This window comes from Anopheles nili, chromosome 3 (genome assembly GCF_943737925.1).
Source record: "Anopheles nili chromosome 3, idAnoNiliSN_F5_01, whole genome shotgun sequence".
Classification (NCBI taxonomy): domain Eukaryota; kingdom Metazoa; phylum Arthropoda; class Insecta; order Diptera; family Culicidae; genus Anopheles; species Anopheles nili.
Genome location: NC_071292.1, coordinates 19163915 through 19187411, shown reverse-complemented (window position 1 = coordinate 19187411; position 23497 = coordinate 19163915). Strand labels below are relative to the sequence as shown.

General features: G+C 49.1%; 8 protein-coding genes across 8 annotated transcripts; 4 read left to right on the top strand and 4 right to left on the bottom strand.

Moving 5' to 3' along the window:
• Positions 1-3749: 3749 nt before the first annotated feature.
• Positions 3750-4521, top strand: LOC128723853 (helicase SRCAP-like). Its single transcript, XM_053817620.1, has 2 exons — positions 3750-3755; positions 3826-4521. Exons 1-2 carry the CDS (start codon positions 3750-3752, stop codon positions 4519-4521), a joined length of 702 nt encoding a protein of 233 aa, XP_053673595.1.
• A 4117-nt stretch (positions 4522-8638) lies between these two features.
• On the top strand, positions 8639-9220 carry LOC128723852 (adult cuticle protein 1-like). Its single transcript, XM_053817619.1, has 2 exons — positions 8639-8644; positions 8712-9220. Exons 1-2 carry the CDS (start codon positions 8639-8641, stop codon positions 9102-9104), a joined length of 399 nt encoding a protein of 132 aa, XP_053673594.1. The 3' UTR covers positions 9105-9220.
• Positions 9221-9715: 495 nt separating this feature from the next.
• LOC128723851 (uncharacterized) lies at positions 9716-10273 on the top strand. Its single transcript, XM_053817618.1, has 2 exons — positions 9716-9721; positions 9795-10273. Exons 1-2 carry the CDS (start codon positions 9716-9718, stop codon positions 10221-10223), a joined length of 435 nt encoding a protein of 144 aa, XP_053673593.1. The 3' UTR covers positions 10224-10273.
• Positions 10274-10329: 56 nt separating this feature from the next.
• Positions 10330-10830, bottom strand: LOC128726737 (uncharacterized). Its single transcript, XM_053820561.1, has 2 exons — positions 10805-10830; positions 10330-10715 (listed from the first exon to the last, which is right to left on the bottom strand). The coding sequence occupies exons 1-2, from the start codon at positions 10808-10810 to the stop codon at positions 10386-10388; spliced, it is 336 nt and encodes a 111-aa protein (XP_053676536.1). The 5' UTR covers positions 10811-10830; the 3' UTR covers positions 10330-10385.
• Positions 10831-13128: 2298 nt separating this feature from the next.
• LOC128725386 (adult cuticle protein 1-like) lies at positions 13129-13861 on the bottom strand. The gene is made up of 2 exons (XM_053819127.1): positions 13800-13861; positions 13129-13679 (listed from the first exon to the last, which is right to left on the bottom strand). Exons 1-2 carry the CDS (start codon positions 13803-13805, stop codon positions 13287-13289), a joined length of 399 nt encoding a protein of 132 aa, XP_053675102.1. The 5' UTR covers positions 13806-13861; the 3' UTR covers positions 13129-13286.
• A 2139-nt stretch (positions 13862-16000) lies between these two features.
• Positions 16001-16444, bottom strand: LOC128723850 (keratin-associated protein 19-2-like). The gene is made up of 2 exons (XM_053817617.1): positions 16439-16444; positions 16001-16378 (listed from the first exon to the last, which is right to left on the bottom strand). Exons 1-2 carry the CDS (start codon positions 16442-16444, stop codon positions 16001-16003), a joined length of 384 nt encoding a protein of 127 aa, XP_053673592.1.
• A 1342-nt stretch (positions 16445-17786) lies between these two features.
• LOC128723441 (adult cuticle protein 1-like) lies at positions 17787-18586 on the bottom strand. Its single transcript, XM_053817183.1, has 2 exons — positions 18534-18586; positions 17787-18423 (listed from the first exon to the last, which is right to left on the bottom strand). The coding sequence occupies exons 1-2, from the start codon at positions 18537-18539 to the stop codon at positions 18028-18030; spliced, it is 402 nt and encodes a 133-aa protein (XP_053673158.1). The 5' UTR covers positions 18540-18586; the 3' UTR covers positions 17787-18027.
• Positions 18587-21762: 3176 nt separating this feature from the next.
• Positions 21763-22359, top strand: LOC128723849 (uncharacterized). Its single transcript, XM_053817616.1, has 2 exons — positions 21763-21768; positions 21868-22359. Exons 1-2 carry the CDS (start codon positions 21763-21765, stop codon positions 22336-22338), a joined length of 477 nt encoding a protein of 158 aa, XP_053673591.1. The 3' UTR covers positions 22339-22359.
• The last annotated feature ends 1138 nt before the right edge of the window (positions 22360-23497 follow it).

The window sequence follows — 23497 nt, the reverse complement described above, 5'->3', positions numbered from 1 at the left end:
CTTTCTGCCCGCGACACAAATCGGTCGAAGGATAACTTTAATCAAGCTGTCAGTTCGGTGGTGGCCCACTTTCAGGACATTTCCCAGTTATCATTCGCCCACCCACACGCCCAACAGCGCCGGGGTCGGAAAACCCCGCACAGGATGGTTTGCAACAACAAAGCTCCCCCGTCAGCGTCACGCAACCGAATTACTTCGCGAAATGCTCCACGACTGCTCCACTTACTGGCGCTTGTTCGAAAGGCGAAGCGAGCAATCCCTAAAACCACCCCATTTGAACTGTACCATCGCGCGAGTTTTCCCAGGACTTTCCCCGGGAAGTAATGGTTCCGCTCACACAAAAAAAAAGGGAAGTCAAAACCGGGAATTGCAATCGCGAGGAAAAATCACCGGTACTCACGCATAGATGACACTTGGCCGTTCCCACCACCGATCGCGGGTGTCAATGTCGCCGTTCTGAAAGTAAGGTAGCAGGAAAGGAAACCGACACGGTGCAGGAACCGCGTGTTAGCTGCAGGTCACTGGAGGTGGCGCAACAAATTTAACAACTTGTCGTAACAACCCGCTTCCCGGGGCCGTATTTATTCTTACCGAAGGATCCATTCGTTCTCGCACGACGGGCACAAACACACACACAGACGGGGCTTGCAATCAACCGGCACACAAGCGTAAACGATGTAATTTGAACGAAAGCCACCAGGCAAACCAAATGAACCACACCGGGCGGTACAAATTACTCGAGCGTAAATATGCTCACTTCCCTGGTTACTACGTCAAACAAAAAGGGTAAGCGAGAGCGAAGGAAAAAACACACATATATTTGACATTCATTGCACCTGCGAATGGGGCAAAATTTATTATCATTACTCCCGCGGTGTACTACGATCGTTCGCTTGCAAATCAAACCCCAGCCTACTGCTCCGTGGGCCGTTTTTTTGTTGTTGCGCTGGGCAGGGCTTTGTCTCACATAACCGACCCAAGAAGCACTCCCTTTCGGAGTTTGCCGTCGTTCGAATTAAGCGATCTCATTTGCAATGCCAATCGCGGAACCGCTTGCATCGCGTGATCGCCTACCCCACCGGACGATGCACGCGTAAACCGACGAGCGAAATCGAGGGCTTTATGGGCTCGTTAATTGCTGTCGATCGGTGCCAAAGAGTGACCCGCGAGCTGATAAGTGATTTGTCACCCGCAGATGATGGAATGTGTCGCAAGGTCAGGGATGATTTATCGTCCTCTCGACCAAAAGGGGGTTGTTTTTTTTTCCTGCGCCGGAAAAGCTCTACCATCCATCATCGAACGCCCGATCGGTTGATGTTGTAAAATGCTAATCTACCGGTTGTAAACGCTCGCAATATCTCGACGACGCCGTCGCGTTTGCCCCGAATCGCGCAAGATAGCATCCATCCAGGCGGGCTGAAACAATTTAATCCCATCGCGAAGCAACAACCGCGAGATCATTAATAATAGATTTACCCGTAGCCGAACCGCAAGCGCTTGAAATCATTCCCTTTTCTAGCGTGCTATCCTGCTGCCCTGGCGATCGATATCGCGCCCATCAAGCGAATGAATCTACGAACCATCGGCTCCGTACGTTTATTAATACGCCGCTTGAAGGTTCCACCGCACCCGAGTGTCCAGAACGCGCTAGATTCCATCTTGAAAAGCGCTTTAATGCTCGCGCGGAACGCCTGCACAAAACGATCCAACCGAACGCTTCCAATGGCGGCTAAGTGCCGTCCGATCGAAGATCAAGCCGATTCCGGTGGTGGATGCCGCCATGGAATGCCACCCCCATTTGCCGCTGGTGGTACCAACCCCTTGCCGGTGCGCTCGGAAATGGAGCAGCTGCCACCCAGCTTGGGCGAGCCGATCGAGTCGGTTGTAGAAAGGCGGCAGTAACCTTGATTCAGTTACTGCCATTTATATGTTTATTTATTTTTTCCATCCACTTTACCTTCCTGTTCGGGGTTTTTGTTGTAGCTGGGTTTTTTTTTTCCTCTCTTAATTTTACTCCGATAAAGACGGCTGAGTACAGTGCTGATTGGAAATGGGCATTTTGGGATTTTATTGTAATTTACTGCCGGCTTAAACGTGTTCACGGAGTATAGCAAAATTTACAAAGTCTTTACTAGAGTGCTTAATAGTAAATTAATTTCAAACTATATCATATTTTGCATATTAGTTCAAATTTTATTAGTCCGTAATTTTTGTTTGTTAGGTCTTACTGTACATAATAATACTCGTAACATTAAGCTTTGGTGATCAACTACAGCAACGTGCAACTCCTCTTGACCCCATGAAACGGCGATTCCTTCGAAACACACTGTTTGCGTTTCGAACCACGTCGACCTCGTGTCGTACGCCGGCCACAGTTCAAATCCACGCAAACGGTCCATTGCACGCGTAGGTACACAAATCACCCAACAGCTTCAACCCCGGAGTACCGGTTTCGTGGCCAATCATAGCCAACGTCGCTAAAACGGTCCAGCTGGACGAACGCCGGCGCACATGTGAACCAAGCGAAACCCTTATGCTGTTCTCGAACACCGAAGACATCGACGTCTTGCGGCCGGAAGCGAACCTTGCGCTCGAAAGAGAAAACACATTCCATATTCGCTATGCTGGGTCGCGAAAACAAAGCGCTCTCGCGCAGGGTGGGGACATTCCTTGACGGCAGTGCAGCCTAGAACCAAAGCTCTTGGATCACACCAAGAAAGGCAAAACTCGTTCCGCAGTGACCGGAGTGGAATTGACCTGCCCGATGACGGTTGCATTTTGCGCAGCAGCACCAGCTTCTGGCGTTCCTGAACCACCTTCGAAAGTAGTGGTCGTGGTGTTCTCCTTCATCTTACCACGCTGCGAGTCCTTGCAAAGGTGGACCAGTAATGCCGACCAGCCCAGGCCCGTATGGCTGCATTAGGTAATCTACTGATTAAACAATCGCTCCTGCCACTCGGGATCACCTCCGCAAAACCCTACACCGCCATTGTTATTGTCTCCCTCGGCCACATAAGGAAACTGGCATCGGGAATCAGTTTGGTGACACGTTCTCATGCGCGAAACCCTTCGCGGTACGAGTTGCGCAAGCCAAACGTGCGGTACTGCATTCTCGACCCGACAGATGTCAACTGACAGACACGAGCAGGCTGACAAATAAAGATAAGGTGGGCTGAAATCACCCCTGTACAGCTGCCCACCTTTGAACCGATTGTGGAATGGAACTCCAATGGTTTCGACCACAAAACGCAAGCCTCACTAAGCCGCAGTTGAACGGTACGCGGAGGTTTTATTGACCGATACAGATTTCTAATACATCTCAATTTTGACAAGGCTTTCCACCGGTTGTTGCAGGAAATGCGATCTTAACCGGCGCTCATTTCCGCGTGACCAATGCGTTTCACAACTGGCGCACGAAAGTGCTCAGGTTTTCCTCGCACATGCTACCATGGTTACCGACGGGTCGACCTAGAAAGTGACCGTTTACCACCGATACGGTTTGACCTTCCGCTCTAACACCGCCTCCTTCGATGTCCGCAGGAGGTTTCGCAACGTTTCCAATCAGTGTGTCGAAACGAAGCGCCACCGATGGGCCTTGTTTGAGATATCACCCACCACGCTAGACGTCATATAAATCCGATCGTACGCCAGTTTTTCCGATCACACCGTGTCCGCTTTGTGCCGTGGTGACTTGGCTGAGAGGTTGCTTTGATATCTTATCTCGTTGAAGACGACACCTGTCGAACGCCATGAAGGTAAGTGGATAACGAAAGTGCAAGAGTGAAGCGATTTCCATGGTCTTTATGTGACATGCATTTTCCTTAGGTTCTGATAGCCACGATGTCGTTGCTGGTGGCTCTGGCAAGTGCCCAGCAGCAGTTGATTGATCCTTACTTCAATGAAGGTCTTGTGCAGTACGCCGATTGGCAACCGAACTTGGTGAACTCTTACGGTCTGCCGCAGTTTTTGCCTGCTCAACAGTTTCCCTTGGTTCCGGGTGCTTCACTTCCACCAGTTCCGGTTCCCTTCCCGGCTCAGCTTCCACTTCCTGTTCCCTATCCTGCACAGTTACCCTATCAGCTGCCAGTTCCAGTGAGACCGCAGCTCCAACAGCAACCGCAGCAACTCCAGCTTCCTGGACAGGTACAGCTCGTGCGTCACGGACTCCCACACTCTGATGCGGCCGCTGTGTCCTATTCCTCGCTGCACTACTCCAACGGCAACCCACAGACACCGCAGACGACAAACGTGGCCACACCCGGTACTACGCTGCAGACACCACCAGTGGCGCCCTCTACCGGTGTTGCTGTAGCTCCTGCGACGCCCACCCTCACCGGTGACAAGCTGCCCGTGGTGAAGGACATCGCATCCTTCGGCACGGAGTACGGAACTGGCAATGACAAAGGACCAGTTGCCAGGTACGAAGCCATCAACGCCGGTTCCGTCCATGTGGCGCCACTGCCGGGTCACACCGTCGATCAGAAGCTGGTCGCACCCGGTACCGTCGATCAGAAGCTGTAGATCGCGTGACGATTAGCCCGGCAAGTTTAGCGTTTTATCGTATCTGTAAATCGGTTCATGGTTCCATGTTAACGAAACTATAAGCCTGCCGTTTTGTCGTGAAGGCGAACGGGGGAATCGTAATAAACGAGCGTAAAAGGATCTTTTCGCTTGGTGAGAAGACGGACGAACGGCCCGCGGTCGTTAATGTTAAAACCCTATCAACGTGTTGCTTTATTAAGGTGTTAAGTGATTTATAGGCTGAGTTTCGGATATTGTTAACATTTTGATTATCGAATCACTACGATCAAGTCACTGTACAGTGTGTTTCTTTCATGTATCGCAAAACTTAATGTTACTATCCATTTTTACAGCAATTAAACTCATCCTTGACACAACAGGGGGATGAAATTCACCTAGAAGGAAATCAATCATATAATATACAGATGGAATCGTTTTTTTCTAATTATATACTGCCTTGAACAACACTAGCTAGCTAATTTAGCAGGTCAGAGTGCAAACACGGAAATCCTATTAAAAATAGTAACAATTTTCATCATTTACATTGCTCAGTCTTATTAAAAATAATCAAATTTTCCACCGTAGTCGAGTCTTTTAATTGGTATGAGGTAGCATGCCTTATTTAGAATAATTTATTTTGTTTGAAATACGATGCAGTAAATGAGTGTCATTCAGTCAATTAACGTTTTTCATGCATGCAGCACCATGAGTAACGATAATGTGTCATGGTTAAACTGATCAATCATATTCCAATTATTGTTTTTAATGGATATAATGGGTAATGAGAACCAATAAAAAGCGATGATGTGACGATTCGATCCGGAAAAGGATAAATATTTTTTTATAATCCCAAATATAAAAAAAAAATCTTCATATGATAAATCACACCTTTAAAATTGTATGCTGCGAGAAGAATTTATAATCAATCTTAATACCAGTCTAACAAACGAATAATTCTTGTAATTAGAGCAATGATTTGCATATGCACGAGCTGACCCACTGCTGCTGGCGTACGAGGCAACTGAAGCTGTTAACACCGGCTTCCTCCAGGGTCCTTGGAACTATTTTTAATTGCAGTTTCCCGCGCAATCTGACGAAAGGTACAACACCCGTGTCGTCAGACAAACCTTGTGGACATGGAATCTATAAAAAGCCCCCCGAATCTTGTGTCAGAACATAAGTCGTTGATCGATTCGGTTCATTTGTTTTTCCTTCCAGCAAATGGCATTAAAATGAAAGTAAAAATTCCTGCCCTACACCAGGCTGGGTTGTATGCAAATGCACTCATGCCCGTTTGCCATTGCATCGATTCTCAGGGACCAAGATCTCTTTATCTCTCTCTCTCTCTCTCTCTCTTTTGCCGTCTGCACAAAGCTCACAGGGCCGTAAATTCCTTCCACCTGCCCGCGTACGGGACTCCTACACATGTCGCTCTTTCTCAGACAGGGCCGTTCGTTGTCCGGGCGTCATTTCCTTGTGTACTCTACAGCTCGATCTCAGCCCCATGCCTAGGAGGGTGCGCATTTTTCTTTCCTCCCAGCACACCAGCACACGCTAGCAGCATTTCGATCGATCAGATTACATCAGCGATCAGGGAGACGCAAACGCAGGGCCGTTCGGAAAACACCGAACAGGTCCCGCCATCCAACGCAAGCTCAAATCGATCCTGGCACGCGCGCGAGTACCGGGTTTGTATGTTGCGAAATTTTCACGTTTCACATTGCACCTTGTGACCCTCGGCGGTAGAGACCTGGGCCGGGATGGAAGCCAAATGAAACTTCTACTTCACCAAAGGACCGGGACGGTGACCGTTGGGCCGATGGCGTTGAAACTCCCACATTCTTAGGAGATTTAACTGGCCAGACGGGCGAACGATTTCGATTTCACGGTGGCGCAATACGAGGAAAGGAAAAAGCTTGTCCCAGCCCAGGCGAACCCCCGCGGCCGGTATTGTTGGCCGATCGGCATCAGAACGGGAAATCAAATGCCACCTTCTCGAGAAAAAAGGAGAAGAAAACGGTGGGTATTTAGATCGATTTTTCATTCAACAGCATGCTGGGAAATGTCGATGCAATCTTTTTTTGCAATCGGTATCCAAACCTGTAAGTCTTGGAGGCTGAAAGTGACATAAATAATGCTCAATCTAAATACTGCACCCTCAAGGGTTGAAAGCTCCCGGTCACTCCTTAAAGCAAACCACCACCCCCAACAAGCGTGGGTGGGTGGATAATGTGCATTAATTAAATTTCGCCATCATCAAACTCGCCGGTTTTAATTGCGCCTTGCTACACCGCGACTAATATTCTACACACGGCGCGAGCGGGGCTAAAAAGCAATCATGAAACAGCTGCCGCTCTACATTTAGCTGTTGCGGGCATTGATTCGAGCTTCATTTTTTTTCTTCTCAATCCCTCCTGGCACCCAAAACAAGACGTTCCGAGTGGTTTTGCACGAAGCTCAGACTGACTCCACTCGGTTCGTTACGGGTGACGAATTTTACAGCCTATTAACGCACCAGCGCGACCGAAATCGACAAACGAAACAACAGCAACAAAAAAAAGCCGCCATCATAACGCCATCAACGCCCACGGACGGACTCCGCTAGGTTCGGTCGTTAGCCAGATAAAAGCGAAAGCCATCCGCGTTCCAACGAACGGAGCAGCACGAGTCGCGAAACGAGTTGCGAGTCCCGCGAGATCGCTTGCACGATCGTCAAGATCAATGTCACATACCAGCGCGTGGTGGGTCCGATCGAATGGTGAAGGAAAACATCAGCAGAGCGACAGAGATAGAGCATGAAGGAATGGGAGACAAATGCGATCGAGAAGTACGGAACCGTTGCATGCTTGGGTCGAGCAGTTTGCACCGACGTCGATGCAGCAGACTATGCAGCGCAATGCAGTTGGGTTTATATTTCGCACCAAGGGGGGCTTTTTTGGGGTTGGTGACTTTTAACCGTACGTGAGCAATAAAGCATGTCCAGCGCTCGGGTCGGTGGGGTGGCTTTCACGAAAATTTGTCCAACAGCAACCCAAGAGGGTGGGTCGTTTAATGTGAGATTAGCTTGAAAAATGGAGTACAAACCAAGCAACACCTCATCGAGCGATGGAGCCATTTGTCAGCTCACCGAGTGAGAGGTGAGAGGTTGGTTTCATTCCGGCTTTTTATGAAGTCAATTCAACATGCTCTAAACACAGCTGTTTTCTTACACAACAAGTGTAGGATTTTGGACCTTTTAGAAATCCATAAACGTGACAAAACGATCGTTCGATGTCCTTATAGTTTTCCTTATAGTCTTGCTTGCATCTGATAAATTTTACTCGAAATTTTATCTAAAAGTAAAAGTTTAAAAATACTAAGTAAGTCCGGCTTGCAGCATTAGTTTCAGAAATAATTCTACTACAAATATCCAACACTCCTTCTAACCCAACGATCCACGAATACTAACAGCAATCGCCGGTTTGCGTCTGCTTATATAGAACCAGCCCGATAACGGGCTGATCATCATCTCGCCTCCAATCCTGGAGAATTGCAAAACGCTACAAATCAGCTGGGAGTGTCCATTTAACGCGGTCCGTCCATCCGTACGTCATCAATCGGCAGAATAATGTTCCCGTTCCACTTGCAAGGTGCGGAAGGATTCCACTCGACCCAGCTGATATACCCTAGATAGAACCCGTTGCATAACGCTAGATCGCGATCGTTTCGATCCATTGAAGTGCTCCATTAATATATGCTAATTATTATTGTAATACAATTCCACCGCCAAACCCTAACGAAGCTGAACCGGTCCTAAAATGGTACCCTGCCGTTTGCATCGGAATTGCGAATTGCTGATGAAATTTCCCCTCAAGTTTGAGCGATACCAATCCATCGTGCGGGAAGCTAATTTATGCACCCTCACCCGGGACTGGCGCTCGGGAAATCTTCTGCCCGCTGGTTTGATTGTACCTAGCCTAGGCTGTGGGTGAGATATAAATACGCGCCAGCTGGACACCGACAAGATCATCCGATTCTGATCTGCTGCATCGAGCGGTTGCAAGTGCAAAGGAACGCATACAAACGCCACAAACGACTTCACTCAACACGCAGCTTCACTCCAAAGACAATCCTGACAATGAAGGTAAGCTGGCAGGAGCCACAGGATCACCCCAACGATAGCATTGATCTCTCTATCACTCTCTCCACAGTGTGTCATTGCGCTGGTGATCGTTGCAGCTGCGCTGTTTCGTGTCGAAGGATCCGTGATCCCGTTGGCACTGGCTCCAGGACTTGCGATCGCGGCCCCGGCAGGACTCGCCATTCCCGGTGCAACCGTCGTTCAATCCAATCCACCACCGACAGTCCTTCAAGCGCTACCGTCCCCGATTGCAGTGGACATTTCGGGACATCCTGCGGCCTGGATCCTGGCACCAGGACCAACCCTTGCTCTTGCACCTGCTCCTGCCGTGGTGGCCTTAGCACCTCCACCAGCTGCGACGGCCGTTTCCGCAACACGTGGCTCCGTCCACGTGGCTCCACTGCCAGGACACGCCGTGTCGCAGACACAACTCAACCTGGCTCCAGCTCCTGGTTCGGAGTAACGGCTAGATTCTTCCACGAATGTGTTCGAAAGCCACGCTTCACGAGCGACTGCCTGGCTTAGTCAAATCACGGCCATATTACCAACTCTGCCCATCCGCTATTCTTATCCGACGAACAATGCACGAATAAATGAACGCATAGTGCAAGCAACTCGAAACGCATTGATCGCACCAGCTGGAGTGGGTTTACTTGGGAGTCTCAAACACAAACACTTCATGGCTCGCACGATCGGTGGGCACTTGTGGGTCAAGTGTACGCATAACTTTCACCCTTGGTTGACCTCGCCACGAGGTATCGCGATGAGATCTTCACCATTCGTAACTTTACTCCATACACACACGCGGCGCACCACTCCATGACGCGTTTATGGGCCATCTCATCCAACACCACATTTCGGCCAGTCGATTTCATTCATCAGCATCTTACGCAAACGTGTCGCACATTGCACACATAGTTTTGGGGGGATTCAACGATCGTACGCTGCTGGTTGCAGGGGGCTTTTTTGGGTTGTTATAAAAACGCGATCACCACCGTTGAAGATGATCCACATTCAGTAGGACCAGCGAGCGCGTTAGATCGAAGCACACCAACAACCACACGCGCGCGCGCCATGAAGGTAGGCACAGATTCCACGATCGTTCGGTGTTCAGGCATCTTTTAACATGTTAAGGATTCTCGCTTTTCCTCAGCTTCTCATCACCACATTGTCACTCGCCATTCTCGCAACGGCTTCCTGCACTGGCCACTCAACCAATCAGGCACTTTTCACGCCCTACGAACCGGTTCATCCCCTCGACGAAGGATACTTCCCTCGGCCAAAGTTCTTCGAGCGTGTAGAAACGGCCCTGCTGCAGGAACACCCCGTGGTCGTACGTTTTCCGGACACCCATCCAAAGGTCACTCCAGTTCACCAGCACCAGGACGCGTTCCTGGCGGACCAACACTACCTGAGCTTCGTTGCACCCTCTTCATCGCTTGTGGCGTACGTTCCAGTTCAGCGGGGCCATCTTGGCCCTTGGGCCGTACCAAATGTCTTCATCAAGGGCCAAGGATACAGCACCAACCAGTACGTCGCGCCAGCGCTGATGCAAAAGCTTCTCGCACAGGATCCTCGGTAACATCCGCTGTCCTAGAACCTCCGTAAGCGTACGAGAGAGAAAGAAAGACAAAAAAAAGCTGACCACCGTTTTGGAGTGTTTTCCGGGTCCCCCTTTGGGTCCGAAATAAAGCACGCTTTATTGCTAAGTTTTAAAACGAAACGACGCGCCAGTGTCCTTGACTTAATACGTCCCAGGAGGAGCGTCCAGGTTGTACTGGAACTGCGAGATCGAGTGTCCAGGTAGGGGTGCGATATGGATGGCACCACGCGTGGCCGCAATCGACATCGCACCCGGATACTCAGCGAGATGAGCCGAAATGACGGGTATGATCGGGACTGGTTCGTTGTACGGTTGAATCGGAGTCGCATCATGCCACGGTCCAAGTGGGAACGCGTACGGCCATCCCTCTAACGAAAGGCCCGGATAGAAGCCAGCGTTTGAAGGACTCGCGAAGATCGCCACAAAACCGACCACCGTCAGTGTGATCCTCCTTAACGCTTTGCTGGGGAACTGCCGGACACGAACGAAGGATGGTGCTTTAGATGGACCAGGACCTCCAAAAGGACTCCTGCCGTTCCTGATGGTGCTGCACTACTTACCACCATTCCGTGAGGGCGCTGTCCGTTTCGGCTGACCTGAGCGAGGAAATGTAGAAAAGTAACAATTCTAAGTTCTTACCACTAGCCTTTTATACCTCTGGCCAGAGTCTAGTACCGGGTTTCCGTGGTTTCTGGCGGCACGATAAAAATAAGCCGCACGCCTACCGGTGGGCGACCTACAAAACCAGAATGTGACATTGTGTACGATAGCCGCCCATTTGTTGGCTTTCATGCGCTGTTGTTCTGTTCTATATTTTCCCTGTACGCCACCCTGGGTCGTGGGTCCAGGATATCGACTCCACCCAAGCTCGACCCGGTGCAGCTCCGGGCTGGGTCGGTTTGCAAATGTGGTCCCACCCGGACCGACCACGGCCAACGTGGGCCTCCATTTCTAGCGGCATTTCTAGGTTCCATTTCTAGTCTCCGGCTGACATTGGCACCGGTAAGCATTGCATGCTGCAGCTGGCCACCCGGTCCAGAACCGCCCCATAATGCTCGCGTGCCCCTTTTGAGAACAAATCACAACCCCAAGAACAACCCCAAGTTCACAGTCAATCAGGTTGGTTTGCCTCTTGCAGCTTAGGGTTACTTCCTGGGCCGGTTGAGGCGTGACTTTGGATGTGGAGGTCCCTTCTTTGGTTTGCCGCTCAATGAACGCCTGCATCGCACATTACTCACCTTACGGAGCGTCACGGTGAATGAAATCTTTCACACCCTTCCGAGCTGCAGATAGTGTACGGGTCGCCACCCTTTGTTTCCTTATTCGAAGTGGTTTCTGCATAGCGACAAAACAAAAATACGCCGACTCTAGTACCTGAACGCGGATATAGTGTCTAGCTGCCGTGTTTTGCTTTTGCTCCAGATCCGTGTTGAAATCAAGCGTGGGGTGCTTTCAACGGACAAGGTGTCAACGGCGCTTGTTTACGGCTGCACCGCGAGACTTGCTATCTCGCGTTAGATGAATCACCACGCGACTGCGGGCAGGATACAATCGATGCAGATTATTGCATCGCCGCACTGTTGCTATCCTTCAAACGGCCATGCTAATGATAGCAGCAATCGAATTCTCCTTTCCATGTGCAGATTGCTGCATACTGATTGGCGAAGGTCGTGGAGCCGATCCTGTTTCTAAGACCACCCTAAGAACAGGCAAGGACGCAGCGTAAGATCGTGAATAATTAAGCTAAGGGTTCACAACGAGACACATTCAACCCTTGATGTAACACAAATCTTAGGGTGGCTTGGTACAGTTAATATTAAATTTAAAAGGATCAACTTGATCGTCAAACCATTGCCTTAAAATGTACTGTAATAGCTGACAAACTAATAAGCATTCATGGACAGCTATGAGCTGCATGAACCAACTGTCACTTTAAATACATTATACTTCAAAGGTTTATGCGTTCTATTACCGAGTAAAACACTTGAATTTTAAACTCCGTCGAATCACTTTGCTTACACCCTCAGAGCCATCAGCACGTGACACGTCGTTATTCTAACGAAAAATATTTATACGTTAGCTCTGGTTCAAAGTTTCTTAAGTTATCTTTAGTTTTGTTTTAATTTGGAAGGCTTTGATACGAATCTAAATAAAAATGGGGTGAATGACTCTCATGGCTAACTTGACTAGAGGTGAATTATTTACTCATCACAAGGGCTGGGCATTTCTGGCCTGCTTTATAAGAAAATGGAACTGATCACACGATCGTCTGCCACTCATTAACCTCGGCACTTTGGTGGATGCATCACCGGCATTACTTAATTATCGTGATCATTTAATCTAAAGTTTGACCTACCACACCTCTGTTCATGTTGACCGAAAGGGCCGGTCAGATAATGAGTTGAAGATCCGAAGGTTTTTCAAAGGTTGCAAAAGCTCTCTTATCATATTTCGAAACGACTTGGTTGTGCAGTATTGTAACATATACTATAATGTATAATATATTTTATATCTTGGGTACGTCTTCTAACCCCAAATCTTTTAGTAGATGGAGCTGCATAAAAAACAGAGTACGGCTAACCAGAAGGTCTGAATTTGGAGAGGGCAAACACCTGTTAAACACGCTACGAATGGTTAACAAATAAAGGCAGAGGCTAATTATATTCTACAAAACCAATGCGTGAAAAAAACAACTCAAAACCTTTGTGAAATAAAAATTATGCATATACCGCAGTACTTTAGATAGTGCCTTGGATAATGCACTTCCCTTGTCCTAAATTAATATCATTCTGGAACCCAAAGGAGCTGATTTTCCATCATGCTCAAACAGTTCTTTCAACTTTGCAAAAAGAAAGCAAACGCTCAGCATGTATGAGAAGTATGAAACCAATTTTAGTCTATTCATTTGGTGCACTCGCGCACGCGCGCGTCATGGTCTAAACCAGGCCCGAAAGGACTCTACTGCGAACCGGGATAGCACAATTTCGACAAAACAGCGATAGACGACAGATGGTGTAGGAAGTGTTTGGCGATCGTCCGCACTTAGATCGTTCCAGGTGCCGGGGCAAGGTTAAGCTGCTGCTGCGACACAGCGTGTCCTGGCAGAGGCGCAACATGGACAGCACCACGAGTAGCCGTCACCGAGGTAGCTCCAGGAACAACACCAGCATGGTGGGCAACCGAGGCAGCTGGAGCATGAGGAGCGGCCCAGATGGCAGCATGCGGGGCAGCCAAGATGGCGGCATGTGGAGCATAAGCAGCGTGGGCGTAAGCACTATGGATGGCAGCGTGCGAGATGGCACCATACGGATGAGCCAACACGTTCGACTGGATCACGGTCGGAGCGGCCAGATGTGCGTAGGGCCAACCTCCGTACGGCAGGATACCAGCTTCCGAGACGACGGCCAGGGCCAAGATGACTGCAGCTACCATGCACTGTGTGAGAAAAGTTTCGGGAATGACCAAAACAAAACACAATTCGTTAGCACCGAACAATCAACGTAAGGTTTCAGCGAGCCCTAAAGGAAGCTGTTCCCTTTTAGGCCACAGACCTACCTTCATTTTGGATTGGTTTGGTTCGAGCGGTAGTTTCGGTGGTGACTTTGGAACGGTTCTAGCGGTTGTGATGCCATTCCGGAGCGCATACGGTCGTTTTTATACGGAAACTCCTTCTAACGACTCAACCCCGATCGAGATAGCCGCGACGCGACCTCGGCGGTTGCAACCGCCTGATGCAATTGTTGCATTCGCTGCAAACCCCACCATCTTCGGTACGCGGCCCCGAAGGTGCGACAAGTTGTGACGCTGTGTTGGGGAGCTATTTTTTTTTGCTTGCTTGCTTGCTTTCCTATATACCACCGGCCACCGGTACGTTCTTTCACTTCAGATGGTGGTTGAACGGGCGCGCCAACCTACGGCACTTAGAATGCAGGATCTCCCCACCCAGGTGTACATGCGCGTCGCGTACATACACGTGGTTCGAGCTGTTATGTAAAGCAGGGAGGTCCAAAAAGCGAAATGGATCACTGAACTTGAACTGTGGCGTGTGTGTGTGTGTGTGTGTGTGTGTGTGTGGCTTTTCCCAAGCGCCAGGAAATCCCAACTCACCCTCCCACTGGTGAGTTCTATCTCGCTCGAAGTACTGGCTATGTACATGAGCTGGCTCACAGTAGGTCCATTAATTGTGCGCTCTGCGCCGGTAAAAGCGGATCCACTCACCTATTGGCGGTTTTTTTTTCTTCTGCCATATTCTTGTGTCCTTCCTGGACGTGGAGCGTGGTTCGCTCCCGAGAGAGGGCCCCCTTTTGGCCAAACGGCCTATAAAAACCAACGCCAGGTGCTCGGAAAAGTATCACACTCCATCCGAACGTTCAATCGAGTAGATCCCAGATCAATTCAACCAACTCCAGCTCACCATGAAGGTGTGATGTAATGGCCGTGTGGCGTTAAGCCACCATCCGTCAGAGGTGTCAAATCTAACTCCCTTTGTTTCGTGTTCGTTTTTCCCGCAGACCGCCATCGTTGCCGTTGTGCTCGCCCTCGCCGTTGTGTCGGAGGCTGGAGTCCTTCCGTGGGGTTGGCCATACGCAGGTCTCCCAGCTGCTGTCCCGGTTGCTTCGTGGCCACCGGCAGCCATCCATGCTGCTTACGCTCCGGCCGCTTATGCACCGTACTTGGCCGCCCCGCATGCTGCCATCTGGGCCGCTCCCCATGCCCCAGCTGCCTCGGTTGCCCACCATGCTGGTGTTGTCCCTGGAGCTACCTCGGTGACGGCGACTCGTGGTGCTGTCCATGTTGCGCCTCTGCCAGGACATGCTGTGTCGCAGCAGCAGCTTAACCTTGCCCCGGCACCGGGAACGCTGTAAAGCGGATCCTGTAGGATTAATGCACCGGAACATCGCCATCCCTACCATGCGCCATCGCTGCGACTCGCTGAAACACGTGATAACATACTCATTAGCTGCTAAGTAGTGCGTTCGTTTGCGAGCTGTATTCATGCAAGTGTTTGAATAAAATCAAAATGCGGAGCATTTTATAAAAAAAATACATATTTGCTTGATTCTTTTTGTCTCGATATAACATATAACGTGATTATTTGGGACGAATTAACGAGTTTAAAACGAATGGGTGGGTGTTTAATTGAAACAAAAGTATGTAGTGTTAAATCTACAAAATAAAACATCGCAGTATAAAAAAACGTCATCATATGTTTCTCTTAAATAACTAGTGAGCAAAAATTCACCAAAAAAAAGCATGATGATTGTATGACGAAAGGTAAAAAATAACTGATTTTTACATTTCCTTTGGTATGAAAACAAATTAGAGAGTCAAAGTTAGTGGTATTATAGAGTCGTAATTAGTGTCCTTTTTTTTAATTGAAGAGAAAATTTTGTAGTTTCTGATTCCTTTATTCACCTTGCGGTACTGCAAGTAATATCTCTCGAAAATCCCACATCATAACATCCAATTTCAACTTGGATTATGCAACTTTGAACTGCAAGCAATATGTCTCGAATATCCCATCATAACATATAACTTTTAGCAACTTTGAACAGCAATATCTTTCGGATATCCCTCATCTTAGCAACCAATTGCAACTTTGGTTATTGCTTTCACAAGTTTATTTTAAAATCTTTAATCACTTTACAATGTTCAATCTCTTTGCAAACGTTTCTGTACATGGTGCTTCTGTTCCGATCGCTCGTTCATTATCCAGTCCGGTGGTATGCAGTGCAGATCGAGGGCGCCCCATCAATCTACCAGTAGTACTTCGATGGCAGCACCTTTCCGTAGCCGTATCCGTAACCGGCACCATACCCGTAGCCGGCACCGTATCCGTAACCACCGTATCCATATCCACCGTATCCGAGCAGCTTCGCACCACCGTAGACAGTTGCAGGGGCCGAATAGGACACGACTTTGTTCACCAGCGGATACCCACCGTACACCGACGGGTAGGCGTACTTAGTGGCCAATGGAAGCACCGACTTGCCGTACAATCCGTACGAAGGGTAGGCGACCGATGATGTCACTGGCCAGCCCGTGGTGTAACCGCTAACAAGTCCACCTCCGTACGGCAGATAGGACGCCTCGGCAACAGCCAGCACAACCAGGGTGATCGCGGCGATGAAGACCTACCGTAGGGATCGAGATCGATGAAGATCCTGGCGGGAGTTTTATCAGCCCTTTCTTACCTTCATTTTTGAAGCTAGTGGAGGATTGAAGCTCACGTTTGGTGGAAGCAAATGTACTGCAGACAACGTTGCTTGCAACTGATAGCTTACCACCGGCCGAGGTGTGTATTTATACCAGAAGAACGTCTCTTCACCACAGCAGAACGTCTTTTTTCCGCGTGAACCACTCTAATCCAATAAGTGAACGGGTGCTAGATACCTGCCCAGATAAGTTTCTGTATGGGCCAAATTCTGAGTCCTCTTCACTGCCGAAATTGTTCCAAACTTCTAAGGACGTGCCCACGCGACCGTGAAGGACGAGCTTTGAGTGAATGGTGTTTGAATTCACTTCCGATCGTTTAGATACGGCCGGGTGAGGAACATGAAAATTCATACGCACGCGTGAGCATTTCGGGGCTGCAACGCATGAGCGGCTTTTCTGGCGACTGGCAGGACAACCCGATGTGTTAATGTAATTCAATTTGTTCGATCTATCTCTGCCATCGGTGGATTTTATTGGGCAGCCTTTAAAAATGACCCTCGCAATCTGTCGCACTGCGAATGGAAATTTCGCGATCGGAGCGGATGTTTGAATAGATAGTGCGCAATTTTCAGCCAGCTTGCTTGCGTGATGGATTCGGTCACTGTTTGACAGCGGTGTTGATAAATGAGGTACATTTTTAGGATATGGAGCCATTCATTAAATCAACGTCTAGTTTGCTTCATTCATGCTGAACGATCTGTATTTCTAACTAAGTTAGATAATAAGCTTATGTGATAAACATCTCTGGCAGAAAATAGTTTTTAAAGCATTCAAGTCGTTTGTTTCCCTTCAATGTTTGGTTTTATAATACACATCCAGATCAACAAAATCACAATAGAACATTTATGTTACTGAGTATCCATTAAATCCGTCAACAAGAACAACATCTGCTTCGGAAATCCATAATTAAACTTAAAACTATAAAACATAAATTTAAAATTCAATGTTAGAGCTTATGCTGCAATAATGCTGTGGTATTGTATAATTCTACCACTGCTTCGATTGTTGTTCCATGTTTAGTTTATTTTGAATTTCATATGTATCACTTTATATATTTTTTGCATAAGATGCTAATCTTAAAATAATTACAAAAAGCAATGAACATGAATGAATATATCTACTAGTATTTACTTCAGCTGCATGTTCTCATAATTCAGCAAAATAATAAAAGCTAATTTTCTACAAAATATAAAAAAAATTATCTTAAAATTATAAACATTGCAATTTAGCTTATTCCAAACTTTTTCTTTCAATATTTAACTCAAATTTGTTGGTGATATAGTTCCAAATATGCCCCCATGAAAAAAAAAACCATCTCCATTATGTTTATGATGTCATTTATTCACGTAAATAACTTCTATTTACAGCAAATGTACAACCAGCTGAGATGAACCGTGAGCAGAAAGATGTTCAACTATTTTTTTCACGCTTCCTTCGTTGCCAAAATGCCACACAAACCCATTCCTGGGTCAGCTCAGCCGCACACCGATCGTGCGATGGTTCCGTGTCGTTCCCGTTTTCCGATTCTCATTTCCGTTGCACTTCCGAGTAGGTAGGTCCTGCAAGCTTAGATGGTTCCAGGGGCCGGGGCCAGGTTGAGCTGCTTCTGCGACACGGCGTGTCCTGGCAGAGGCGCAACATGGACAGCACCACGAGTCGCCGTCACCGAGGTAGCTCCAGGGACAACACCAGCATGGTGGGCAACCGAGGCGAGCGGAGCGTGCGGGGCGGCCAGGTAGGCGGCATGCGGGGCAGCATAGGCAGCGATGGCAGCAGGGTAGGCAGCGGCGGCGGCGTACGGGTAAGCGGCAGCATGAGCATAAGGATATCCAGCGTACGGCCAGGCTGGGGCATTCGCCTGGATCACGGTGGCTCCGTATCCGGCGTAAGGATATCCAGCATAAGGATAGCCAGCCTCAGCGGCGACGGCCAGGGCGATGACGGCAACGGCGGCAACGATGCACTGCAGAATGGGACAAAAGAAGACAATTAATCCTCGATCCTTGAGGTCCTTACGGTCCTTGAGGTCCTTGAGGTCCTTGAGGTCCTTGAGGTCCTTGAGGTTCACCCTACCTTCATGGTTGGTTGAGTGGGTGGTTTTGCTTTGAGAGCTGCTTAAGGAGCTGTTAGAACACTTGAACTACTTCTGATTTGATACGACCACCGGCCGATCCTTATATACCCCAAAGATTGGCACCCTCAAAAGGGGGAAGAACAATCCCACCCAACCGATCGGTGAACCCGATCGCACACGGAACCAAACCCCGGAGAACGGCCAAACCCCGCGCGATACGCCGATCGTGGCCAACGGCCGAACCATTCCGATACCGCGATACACCCGTCGGCTTCCTCCATTGCACCTGAGTGCACTCCCGCTGCATTCGGAGTGCATTCACGAAGAGCGAGACAGAATGCGAGAGCGAACAAAATGCCTTTCGGCCACGCGTTCCAGCTGGCGTTCACCGACGTTCGGCCTATCGTAGCCTAGCGATTTGTGTGTGCGTTTGGATGGCTTTTTTGCAATGAAGCGAAACGAACAAAAAAAAATAATAGTAATAATAACTGCAACCCAACTGAGAGGGGGCGCGGACGATCGGTATGCCGATCGGTCGAGTCGGTTGGACGCTTAGTGGCCAACAATTGTGGATGGCGATCGAACCAGGGGGGAAAGGTACGAAGACTTCGAAGGTCAACCCGTGGGGTGAAATCAAACCACTCGGAACCGATCCCGCAATAGTTATGAGCAATAGTCAAATGGGTGTTCGAAAGGTTTCCCGGGTTTTTGGTGCTCTCCGATGGTCAGCTGGGGGCTCGCTTTTGCTAGCCAAGATGATTCGCCATCATGCCACGAGCTCGCGGAATTAGAATGGCGACGAATTGGGGCGTATGAAAAGTAGAACATGGGGAACTATTGTGTGGCTCACTTTCATAATTAGTTATGGAAGCCGGTTTTATGGTCTGAGACTGTGAAACAGGTTACCGAAATAATGCACGTTAGGTGGAAACCCGAATCGCTTAAATTACCGCCTTTGTCTTTGCTGGGAACAGATTCATTGAAGGCACCGTTTTTCAATAGGAAACCCAAGAAATGAAATAAAAGCACACAAAGAAAAGACAAACAAATTTAGAAAGGCATCCTTTTGGTGAGAATGTTAATGCTGAATTTACTCTCAATCGTAATAAACCTTATGGGTTTCAATTAAACGCAAATGCTTGAATATTTAACTTCTCACATTTCCACGACTAACATTTCCTTGGCCAAAGAATATGAAAATTAAAAAATATATCTGAATATCATAGTTTTTTGTTGCTCCACCAAAAAACATTTAACATGTTCAGATATTACAAAGATATTACATAACGCTAATTAACGCACTTCAATGCCAATCGTTGGATTTTTTGTGATATTGAGGCTTTTGCAGCACGCTTTGAAGGATCAACAATTATTAGCTAACCAAGCACCTTCCCAAACACGGCTTTCCGGATCACAAAACCCACCAACTACAGCCCACATGCACGAAACGGAATCGCTGTCAACTTTCTCTTCCCGAGTCCTTACCATTACGTCGGCACGCATTACGTCGAAGCGTGTTCTTATGTAAAATTCTAGAAACAAACTCACCCGCCCGCGTACCACAACGTGGCCAAGGTCAACCCGCCCTTCTATTTATGTCACCCCCTGTGCACGGAAAGGGTTCCGGCCCTTCGGAGGTTGGGCCCAGCCACCTCCCCCAGATGCAACGCGTCTTAATTCCACCATCGAAGGCGCCAAATGGTGTGCCTGTTACAAAATTCCCATACGTGACGCGAATCGCCAATCCACGCCAATGGGCGACCCAATGAACGAAACGATCTACTTTCCGCGGCCCGATCCGCCCCGGGTTTGCTTCCTGAAAAATTCCACCCCTGGTGCAGCAGCTGGTGCAGCCTGCGAACTGGGTAGGTGGGCTTTTCTGCGAACGAGGACTACTTTCGATCCCGACCACTCGCCATCGGGTTGGGATGACGGAGTGCGAGCACGATATAAAGTTTTTAATTGCCACCGGGGCGGTAAATATGTCACGTTCGATAATTGCGTTAATTAGTCGGTGGATCGAGTGGGGAGTCCTTTAGAGTGAACTGCCAACGCCCCCACGGGTATCAGCTCCACTCAAACATCCCTTCACGCGCACGAGTCCAAAAAAAGCTCCAAACGAAAGTTCTCCAAAAATCACCCAACGCAGAGGTCACATTCCACCTCCTTACAGAACAGTTCCGCTGTGATATAACTTCAGAAGACCTGCTCGAACGCGTGGTATGGCGTAATAATTTCGCACCACACACCCACAGCCACCAGTCACGACCACTCGTAGCACGATTAATCGATCCACCTAAAAGCCGTTCATTAAAAATCAATTTTATTACGGAACTTGGGGAACCTTATCGGCTAATCGGCTCTCGCAACGGTTCCCGATTAACTGCGCACCCGTTTCGCCCACAATTAGCGTCGCGTGTGTGTCCTTCCTCTTTCTAGAACAGCCATTTTTTCCTACTTGTTTGCTTCGCAGCTGCAGAACGGCCACAAGCCACGATCGCTGCGCGAAACGAGAACGCGACGTCATATGCTAATTGTTTCTGTCCGCTGCACTATCCCACGAGCGGGTCTTGGCTGGATCGTATCCTGCTGCAGCACGATACAGTGTCCAGGTACACGTAATGCCGAAGGGATGTCTTGTTGGGGAGGCAAAAAAAAACCAGCCCAGAAGCTGCCTTACCTTGACCGAGCAGTGTTAGGCTTCCTTTCCGTTCAGCACAAAGCCCGGTGGATGTTTTGCAGGCCCCCATTTATCGTCCCCATGCTGAAACCCGGCAGTCAACGTCAAACAAAACAAACGCTATCCCTACGAAGGGCGTTATCAATCAATTAGAGGCACGCCACCGTAGCGCAGGCACAGCTTTTTGCAGGTGGTATGCTTTTTGCATCCACCCGCGGTTAGGCTTTCTCCTATCGATCACCCAGAAGCCGATCGAGTCGATCAGGCCGGTGTGACTTCAGGTGACAGGTGGTGCAGGTTCTGGGCCCGATTCTAGGGCTAATTGACGCTGAAGGGCGCGCTTTGCGCGTTTACACGCGCCATCGAGCATGCAACCGCACCGGCTGGGCAGCAATTTTCATTCCACTACCGTGCGTTACCGCGTGTAGAGATCGTGACACCCTTTATAAAACCACCTGCCATGAGCGAGGCGCGAGTGAGAACACCTAGAGCAGCAGCCTCACAAGAACCATCGCCAGCAAAGCCAGCTAAACGTCCCGAAGCGCACCATGAAGGTAAGTGATCGAAGCTCTCTTTCGATGCAACGGAAAAAGCATGTGTTTTTGGCTTCTATTTTTCATCAAACCCGTCTATTGCACTCCTTCAAAATCAAGCTCATCGCCACTGCTGTTCTAATGATGAGTGTTGCTGCCGTCACCGTGGCAGGACACGCCATCGCACCGTATGCTGCAGCCCCAGGATATGTGGAGCATGCCATCCACGATACGGCCGCCGTGGCGGGTGCATATTACGGCGCACATTACGCGCCACATGGATATGCGCTTTCGGGCTTTGCCGCACCGTATGCTTCCTACTATGGCAACCCCTCGGGTACCTACAGCTACTGGGGCGAGCATGGGCCGACGGTGGTGCAGGAGAATGCGGCCAGTCTTCACGGACCGGTGGCGGCTCATCATCTCTACGCGCCCTACTCGCCGACGTTCTACGATCACCACGGCTTGGGGAAGCCAACCATCGTTCAAGCTAATGTTGCTGCCAGTCTGGCCAATCACTGGGGATATCCGTCGGCATACGGAGCGTACGGTCATGGGTATGGATATGACTACAATAAGTACTTGTTGTAAGCCATCAAATCATTGGCTATCGAAGAACATGTCGTTTTTCGTAAGGTTACGGAGCAATAAACATTCAAAAAGGAATTGAGTGTAATCGAATTGTGTTGGTATATACACTCAAGCATGAAAGATCTCGTCAGCTATTCGAAACATCTTCCAAACCCTTTAGAAAATATCTCCCAACAATGCACATGATCAGTAGATCCCGTACATGATAGCTTGACAGTTGCGATGCATCAGTTCGCTGCCCTCCCGTCAACGTTCTGTCAAACCAACCCGTAATCGCAAGTCGCGAGTAATTGCAACTGATTAGTAATTGCATCTCATCCAGCATGCACAATCCTGCTTAAACGCACCCAATAGCGCCACTCGCATCACGCTGCGTCGCATTAATTCTAAAGTGATCTCCCGCCAGCGGCGCGTGGCCACACGACAAGTTAATCTCCTGCACTGCACTGCTCCTGTCAGCGGCGTTTGGAAGTCTTAATCCCACGACGACTCGTTACCGAGCATTTCTGCTTTTTCCAGCGGATGCGACGATCGAGAAATGACGAGGGAGAAAAGTTTCGTGCACCCGCAATCGATCGATTTCACAACACTCGCAAGAACTCGGCATCGGATTGGGCGCTTTCATTTGCATAAACCATTTCGAGCCGGTGCAGCTGGCCCGCGATGGTGCCGTACCGGGTGATTGCCTAGAACCGTGGCCGTTGCCGTTGATAAATAGTAATCAATCACCGACAGCCACCGCAGCCACCGGATCGGCACACTCTCGACGTTAAACACACCCTTTCGATGTAATCTCGCGCTGTTCCATCGACCGGTGTGGCAAAGGGCCACGGTACTAGGCGTTGTCGATAATGGACGGTACGGTTGGCATGGGTGGGTTGCGGTGACCCGAGGACATTGAGTGCCTGGGCGGCTTTGCTCTACATGCGCCTTGTTCTCCTTCCCAGCACCTTACCAGCGTACATTTATGCGTTTGGGGGCAAATTGCAGGTTGCACCGACGTGGTGGGTATTTGTGAGATTAATGTCTCGATTCACCGCCCTGTCCGGCATACATGTAGAGTGGAGCGCTAAATGGGGCTTCGTTTTGTAGCGAACGTCGAGGTCTTCGAGGAAGAAGGTGCGCTGGAGCACGTTGGGTAAGGTCAGGTAGACAAAGG